The 8,617-nt window shown below is 56.9% G+C and overlaps 1 protein-coding gene across 1 annotated transcript; it reads right to left on the minus strand.

Annotated features, from left to right (window-relative positions):
* Positions 1 to 4,090: 4,090 nt before the first annotated feature.
* On the minus strand, positions 4,091 to 8,236 carry IRX6 (iroquois homeobox 6; the record flags this gene model as incomplete). Its single annotated transcript, XM_082607847.1, has 5 exons — positions 4,091 to 4,833; positions 5,624 to 5,931; positions 6,130 to 6,239; positions 6,924 to 7,181; positions 8,192 to 8,236. 5 exons carry the CDS (start codon positions 8,234 to 8,236, stop codon positions 4,091 to 4,093), a joined length of 1,464 nt encoding a protein of 487 aa, XP_082463973.1.
* Positions 8,237 to 8,617: the final 381 nt, after the last annotated feature.

The following is an 8,617-nucleotide window of genomic DNA, read 5'->3' on the forward strand; positions in this document are numbered from 1 at the left end:
TCTGACTTCTTTACTTGCTAACTGGATAACTGACATCAAGTTATTTTACCCCTCTGAGCTTCTGTTTCCTCATTCGGTAGATGGACACACTAGTAAGTATAATATAATGGTCCCTGGGACCCTTGAGACATATAGATGAGTCCGTGCATTTAAAGGACGTGGAATTGAGTCTGGCACGTGGTAAGGGCTCCAGAAGCTCTTATCATCATTACCAGGGTCATAGGATGTTTGAGCCAAAAGTGATCATAGAGATCATCTAGTGAGTCCAATGCCAATGTCGTGACTCCTGGCAGGAAAGGAATCAACAAAGGAAGAAGACATATTGTGGCTCCCTTGGCTCAGCTTCTTCTCTCTACCCAGTCCCCTAATGGTTCTCCCCAGCTGAGGGAAGGAGCACGTTAGCCATCAAGGGAGTTTGGAGGGCCACTCCTACAGTCTCTCCAAACCTGAGAAAGTCACCTTGCTGTCTTGACTGCCACTCACTTTGCAGGGCTCACAGGCCAGCTGACTGCAGGCCACAGCAGGCTCAGCTGAGGACAGCAGGGTGCATCCTCCCTCCCCTTGCTCTGGTGTTTAATCAAAACAGTATTCAAAATATGATTCTGGGAGATTATATTGGGAGATTTGCTGGAGGCTCTCAGTGGGGGCAGAGATGGTGGGAACAGATTGCCGCTGGGGGCCGGAGGCTGGGATAATCACAGGCTCAGACTCGCCATTCTCAGGCCTTCACCTGTACTCCTGGAGCCCACCATCAGCTCCGGAGTGGACACTGAGCACCAGGATGGAGAACTAGATCATCTCTGTACCTGACAGCTGGGGAAACTAAGAGAGGGGAAGGGGGCTGTCCACGGCCACATAGCAAGGTAGTAATGGGATTGAGGTGGTCAAGCCATTTCCTGGGATTCAAGGCTACTCTTTTTGGCCCTTCTGACACGGCTCTGCCTCCAGCCAACCAGGCCCAGGTCTTTGGGACAACCCCGGGCCGCAGGCTCCTGCTCTGGGTTGTTGGGGGGAGAGGCTGGACCTCCCAGACAAGAGAGAGAGACAACCTCTAGAGGTCCTGCTTGATAGCTGGGCCTCCTTTCGCAAGGCTCAGTGTCCTCTAAAGGCTGAATGGCTGGAGGCAGGGTGCAGGTAAACCCTCCGCCCACTACCATCCTCCACTCTCTGCATCCTAGGCCCACATGACCTCAGGCTTAGGTGGGTCCCTTCTCTCTGGCCTTCACTTTCCCATCTGGAAATCTGACTCGATGTGATGCTAAGGGCCCCTCTCCTCTCCACTACATGGTTAGCGGGAGCCCCGCTCCCAACTGGAGGCCCGAGGAACAAGCTTCTGCAGTCTCAGCAGCCTCTCGAGGGGTTTACCTGGCCCCCTAGGAGGGGCTGGGGTCGAGAGCGCCTTGAAAGAAACCTCTAGCTAATGCGCTTTATTACAAGCGTTAATCCCGCAAAGCCGACTGGAAATAATGTTTATCTTTTCGCAGTTTAATTTCCCGGACCCTAAGCCGCAGGTCAGTGAGGGCGACTGGAGGGTCCCCGGGGAGGCTGGGGGTAGAAGCAGCTGTCGCCCAGAAATAAAACGAAAGCAGAGAGGTGGTTTCCCAATAGGAAGCCAGGGAGAGGAGCCAGAGCTAAAAGGGGCCTTGAACCCTCAAAGGAGAGCTGGGTCCGTCTTCACCACCTTGAGCCAGTCCCTGCCCTCCCATTTGGCCTCAGTTTCCTCATCTGAGGAAGGGGTTTGTGCTTTTGTAATTCATTATCTCTGACTATTCTATAGAAAAGAAGGCCGGGTGTGGGGGAGGAGGTGGCCTGTTCCCTTCAGTTTTTTTAACCCCCTCTTTTCCTCTCTGCAGCCTTCAAGGTTCTTAAAATCTCCTCCCAAGGATGCGGGTCCTTCCCGTCCCAGACTTCAGCGGCCCGTCAGAAGGCAGGGCGCTGGTCTGGAAGGCTGTCACTCAGCCACCTCCGGCCAGGCTGGAGCCCAGCAGTGGAGACACGGCTTCCCGAGGATCCAGCCCCTAGGCGCACACCCCAGCTGCCCTCCCTCCTGCCTTCTCGTCCGCATCAGCTTCCCGGACCTCCCCACTAGGGCGCTGTCCCGGGTTCGCCTCCATCTCTCCCTGTGTGCAGCGGCGAACGCACTCGCTGGCTAAAGCCGAAGCCACTGCGCCGAGGACACGAACTCAGGGCTGGCAGCGGCATCCTTAAATCTCTCATCTCCGCCCCCGCACTCCCCAGCCCTACTCCAGACGCTGCTAGCCAGGGGGGCAAAGCCCCCTTCCTCGCCCGTCAGCTCCCATTGGTTGGGCTGTACCGGAAGTGTTTGCTGGCACTAGATTAAATGGAAAGAATGCCCCCTCTCGCCTCTCATCGACCCGGCAAGCTGTCACACTTGGCCGCTGGGGCAGAGGGGAGGAGCGCGGGGTTCCCAGCGGTGCGCCCAGGGACGGACAAGAGGATCCCCATCGCCCCTCCTCACAGCAAACTTAAAACCCAAGTACGAACCCGGAAACAAATGCAGCATCCACACAAATATCCTGACGGCTCCACGCCGCCTCTTCCCTGCCCCCAGTTGCCGCCCCCCTCCCCAACTCCCAGGAATCAGCCGGGCGTCTGCCGGGCTCTGCGAGTTGGCTGGGGCCGCAGTTCAGTGGGCTAAGCCGCAGGCGCCGTGGCCTTGACCATTCCCTTGTCAGTTTCTCTCCCAGCTCTGAAAGGGACTGAAATCTGCATCCTGTCCCCAGAACCACATTTCATCCTTCCCTCCACCCCGACCTTATCAGGCTCCCCTGGCGCAAAGAGGCCACACAGCTTGGGTTCGGTTGGATTATTTTTAAGGACACAAGGAGTGGGGAGGAGGAGGAGACCCACGTGGTCCTTAGGGGCCAAGTCAGCATTGAAGTTACAAAGTGAGGGTGATGGGAGTGAGCAGGAGAGGGAGTGGCTTCAGACCCTGAATCCAGAGGGGAGAGGGAGACTTGGGTACTGAGTCCGTGCTCGGTGCAGACTCGCCAAGCCTTCCCACTTGACCTTCCCCAAGGTGCTCTGCCACCTCCTCCGTGGGATCTGACAAAATGCACGCCTGCCAGCCACTCCCAGCTCTGCGTGCGAGGAGGGCTTCTGTGTGTCTGTCTCTTAAGCAAAGTGAGAGCCCCAGACCCTGGGAAGGTCTCTCAGCTGCTTAGTGTGGAGGTGAGTTCCAAAAAGTAGGGCTTATTTCCAAGATTCTTCTGCAAATCGCAGCCATTGCGCTAACCTGCTGAGAGAGGAAAGGTTGATTAAAACCGGAGGGCCACTTGGTGGTGATTCCTAGGAAATCTGAGGTCAGTGGTGTCTCATCCAAAGGGAATCAGAGGTCTAGAGGCAATTTGCTTGCCAGAGGTAGCATTTGGACCCCGTTATGTGTAAATTCAAATAACAGTGTAACCCAATTTTCTAAACCAGTAGCTAATCCTGAGAGAAATTACTTCAAAGAGCAGAATCTGACAGTAATTGCTGGAGGCTGCCAAATGCTTCGGGAATGTCCCTTTGTGGGGTGAAATTCCCTTCCACCAAACACAGCCCAGAGAACCAGCCAGGGGCAGGAGACACTGATTGGCAGTCCTGCCCTGCTTGGGGGTGAGCTCTTGGTGGGGGGCGCGGGGCTTTCCAGGGACAGCACCCACCTGAGCTACGCCCCTAGGGATTTAGTGGGTGGCACAGAGGGCTGCAAGCTGAACTTAAGCACTGGCCTTGAACCGACTGTAGGTATCTGGCCCTTCCCTCAGACTTCCGGGAAAGCCCTGGTACCTGCCTAGCCCTAGCAAAGTCTTGGTACCGGAACAGCAGGAGCCAGCTGGCTTCCTCTGAAGGGCAGGCAGGGGACAAGGGTGCCTGTGCCGGAGAGGGTCATGGTGGCGCCCACCTGGCACATTGGGCTGAACGTGGGAGAGATATTAGCTGTCCATCTCTTCAGTGACATTCTACGGGTTTTCTAGGCAAGTCACTGTCTCATTCTGAGCTTAGTACTATTATTTGGTTTTAAGATTCGGTAACTAGAACTTTTATCTCTAAGCTTCTGTTTCAAGGAGTGCTGTGAGACAATCTTGCGCTAGGTCTGAACCTGGGCATGCTGGAGAGGCAGAGAGAGTGTGCAGCGGCTGGGCACCCGGGGGGTGGGTGGATGGATGTGTGCGTCGGGGGAAGGTGTCTTTTGGACAGACACCCCCAGCGCCGTTGGGGGCCCACTACCTTCTGCTCCCGACTGGAACTGGCACTGCACTGCCGGTGTCCTCCGCCGCGGGCACGGCGCACAGTCCAGAGGCAGGCCCTGTTGGGCAAACGAGGGGTTTCCAAAGGCTTTGGCTACTCGGGAAGACTGTTCGCACGCGGAGTCTCTGGGGACCGCGGGTCGCGCGCCGGGACCTGGAGGCTGTCCAGGAATCAGATGGCACTCAGGACTTCGTGGCCTGGACGGGTTTGGGGGTGCACCTTCGACGCCGCTGGCTGCCGCAGTGTGCGCCAGAGACCAGATGCGCGGTTTCTCGCTGCGGGGGTAGTGCATGGTCAAAGTGGGGCCTCCTGGCTCGGCCCGCAGGAAGTCGGTTTCTCCCGACCTGGGGGGCTCAGTGAACGAGAAGCGGGGCGCCGCCAGACTGCACTCCCTACGCTCCAGCCGGCCCTCTCGAGTTGCGGCGCACTGTGACGCCGGCAGCGACTGAGTGTCTTGATGGAGCTCAGCCAGCCTGTCCGTAGCTGTGGCCACTGCCTCCTCTTCATCCGCCTCCTCTTCCTCTTCTTCCTCCAGGTCTTCCAGGTCACTCAGCCCCCGAGCCTCCTGGCTAGCAGAAACGTCTGCGGGAAATCAGGAGCGAGTGAGAAAAGCCCCAGGCCCCAAGGGAAATCCTCGGGAGTGCCCATCCCTGAGAAGCTTTTAGCAAACGCGCTCTGCACTCAGGGCTTTCTCGGTGTAATTCACCAGGATGGCCACACCGCCTCCTACATTTGCCCCCGGGCTGCCGGCGCGCAGCAGGAAGAGAATTCCCGCCCCTAGACCTGTCCCCACCCTTTGGAAGACTCCTCCCCTCCGATACCCCAAGGAAATGTCCACTTTTCGCTGCCTAAGACCTGGATCTCAGTTCCTCAGCCTTAAAAAAGCAAGGGAAAGTTTTTACCCAATTCCAACACCCACAGGTGGCTGGTGTGTATTATTTAATTGAGAAAATATTTACTGAGTACCAACTATGCTCCAGACATCATTTAGGCATTTAGGTATTAGGAACTTAGAGAATACGGCAGTGGATAAGACACTTTCTAGGGGAGTTGACATCCCTGAGGGGGTAAGTATGGCACATAACGTAGGCTGACATGATAGAGAATAACTTGGGAAGCTAGTTGGCGTGGGTGGCCAGGGAAGGCTTTTCGGAGGTGGCACTTTCAAGTCGAGAAGAAGCCGGCTCTGTAGGGAATTCCAGGCAGAGGGAACCACACAGGCAAAGGCCCTGAGGCATGCAGGGGTTGCACGTGCAAGGGTAAGCAAGGGGGTGCCTTCCTAAAAGCTACCCCACGGGGTGGTTGTGAAAAGCCAATTAAACTGCTTGATGGCTGGAAACCCACGCAGGTTGGGGCAGTGAACATTCGGTACCTTTGGTGTCACCATTTAGGCAGCCCAGCAATTGCTGTGCTCCACCCTCCTCCTTCCTCTCCTCCCCGCCTTTGTTCTTGGGCGCCCAAGTCATCTTGTTCTCTTTCTTGAGGCGCCGGCGCGCGTTGGCGAACCAGGTGGACACCTGGGTGAGGGTCATCTTGGTGATGATGGCCAGCATGATCTTCTCGCCCTTGGTGGGGTAGGGGTTCTTGCGGTGCTCGTTCAGCCAGGCCTTGAGCGTGCTAGTGGTCTCCCGGGTGGCATTCTTTCTGCGCCCAGCGCCACCCAACTCCACCGATCCGTACCTGGGGGAGAACTTGGCTCACAGTTCTGGGGTGAGGAACCTGGGGCTGCAGTCAGGAGACTGTTTACGTCCTGGAAGTGAGGTTCTGCTCCCCATCCTAGCACACAGCCCCCCCCCCATGCTCTGTGGATTGGTCCTACCTTGGCCAGGGAGGGGGGAAAGGACTTGCGATGCCAGCCACCAATGCCCCATGCCTTACCGGTCATACTGGTACTGCCCCAGGCTCTGCTCATAGGGATAATAGGCTGCTGGTTGCGCCAGGCCGGGTGTAAAGTTCCCTGCAGCCTCCTTAAATTCATACTGTGGATTCTGCTGGGGGAGGAGGGAAGAGTTCAGAACTACATCTGGGGAGGAAGAGGGGTGGGGAGTTGCTGAGGGTGTGAACTCTGGAGTCAAGTCTGGTTCCAATTGCAGTACCATCCCTCGCATTGGCTGTGTGATCTTGGGCACAGTTGTTTAACCCCTCTATGCCTCAGTTTCCCGTGGGTAAAATGGGATAACAATAATGCCTAGAGGTTATTGAAGAAGAATGCTTGAAAGAGTTCCTGGTGCAGAATAAGCAGTAGTTAAATATTAGCTGTTAAGATTACTGTTACTAGTTGTCCCCCCCCCAGCCTCTCCCCGCTCCCACCAGCTGGGGAACTTTCTTTACTCCCCTTCCAGAGCTATTCCCTGACGCTTTCTATCTCTGTGACTTTGGGTAAGGTTATTCGGGCCCCTCTGCACCCCAGTTTCCTCATGTGTACCCTGAACCTAGTGATGACTTGTCTACCTCACGCAATTAATAGAGGTACAGATGCTTTCTAAACAGGACGGACTCCTGTAAACTGTAAAGATTTTTTTTTCTTTATATACAGTCCTAACCTTTTCCTTTCCTGGGAGTTGTGCATCCTTCCTAGATGGAGATATCACACTGGATTTCACCCCTGCCGCTCCTGCCCCCAGGAGGGTAGGTTTTGACGCACAGACCCAGGCTCCACCCCAGCTACTCACCAGCGCCCCGTACAGCGTGGGCGGCTCCGGGCTGTAGGGCAGGTAGCCTGCGTAGCTCTGGGCAGCTGCAGCGGCCGAGTAGGGAGCTCCATAGATGCCCAAGGCCGCGCCCAGCTCGGGCCTCGCACTGCCCAGCAGCCGACTGTCGTAGGGTGCGAAGCAGAGCGCGGCCGCCGGGGTGGAGCCTGAGGCCACATCTGGGACCGAGCGCGGGGCGGATTCGCAGCAAGTGGCGTTGGAACTTGCAGACACCAGAAACTACGGGAGCGAGAGAGGGGGCACCGGAGGTCAGAGACCGGCGCCTCGGGCTGGCGGGAGCCAGCGGCGGAACTGCCAGATCATTCCTTCATTCAATATAAACTAAATGCCACCTTGTGCTTGTGCTGAGTGTTCTGCTGAGGACTGGGACAGGAATTATCCGTAGACGCAATTTATCCAAACTGCCTTTATAAATACTCCTAAACCTTTGCTAAAGCTCCAGGGTTCCAGGGGCTCCGGGTCATGGGAAGGTTCTAAAACCCAAATTACAGAAGCCAGCCTCGGCCAGTTCCCTCGCGAGCCCTCCCTCTCCGGAGTCACAGGATCTTACAAAGGCCGAACTTGAAGGTAGTCTTAGAGACCACGTCTCACTCCTGCTCCCATTTTATAGATAGGGAATGAGGGCTAGAGAGAGTCGGAGGCTTATCCTAGATCACAAATCAGGGCAGAGGTCAAGTGGGACTAGTCCTCTGGCACTCTGCAGAGAAACTGAATAGGGGTGGGCTCTCCAGAATTTCCCCAGGAAACCCTGTCACTATACAGTACACACCCAGGTCTGGAAAAATCGAAGGAACCAGAAGCAGAGCGCTTGGACCTGCCCATGGAAAGGGAAGAAAAAGAACAGAGGACAACAAACGAACAAGCCCAGAAAAACAGTGAGACGGACAGGGCTCTGGACTGGAAGTCTGAGATTCTCCTGCCCACCTCGGATATCTGTACAATAAGGAGGCCTCTCTGTAAGATTCCCGAGATCCCACCCACTTCACGGAGCTCGTGGCCAGAGTGCCCAAGTTTCGGGTCCCACGATTTTCCAGCTTACACTGGGGGAGTTGAACGTTCTCAGCCAGGGTTTGGGGCTGTCAGAGGGGTCGGTGGTGCATTACCCAGGTGCCCGCTCTCTCCGACTTCCCCGGGGACTCGTGGGAGAGGGGGGCGTTTACGAGCAGGCTCCTGCACTAGGCGCTCCCTCCTTCCAGCCCGCCCCCATCCCCCAAGGGGGCGGCTCTTACCTGGGAAGCGCTGCCATAAGGGTGTCCAAAGTGCGGGAAGGACATGGTGGCTGTCCGTGACCCACCTCCCTCTTCTCTTGCGAGTTCCCGCCTCTGTCCCGCGGTTCTGCGCCTCCAGCCGTCCTCGGCCTCGGTTCCTTACACGGTTGCCGGTGCCCAGCGCCGGGTCCTCCGCCCGCTTGGCGCGACTGGAGGCAGAGCCGAAGGCAGCCCGGCTGCCGAGCCCTGCGCTCCAGAAGGCTCCCCTCCGGCCCGCGTGGTCCGGAAGACAGAAGGGCCCATGGATGGGCAGGGGAAGGGAGAGGATGCGGGTTCCCAAAAGCGCGCGGTGGCGAGGCAAGGTGAGGCGCGGCGCGGGGCCGTGCAGCTCCCGAGGTGCCCCAGTCCAAGGTGGCCAGAGGCTCAATGTGACGTCACGGTAATCCC

The sequence above is a fragment of the Mesoplodon mirus genome, assembly GCF_964341445.2.
Source record: "Mesoplodon mirus genome assembly, chromosome: 19".
NCBI classification, from domain to species: domain Eukaryota; kingdom Metazoa; phylum Chordata; class Mammalia; order Artiodactyla; family Ziphiidae; genus Mesoplodon; species Mesoplodon mirus.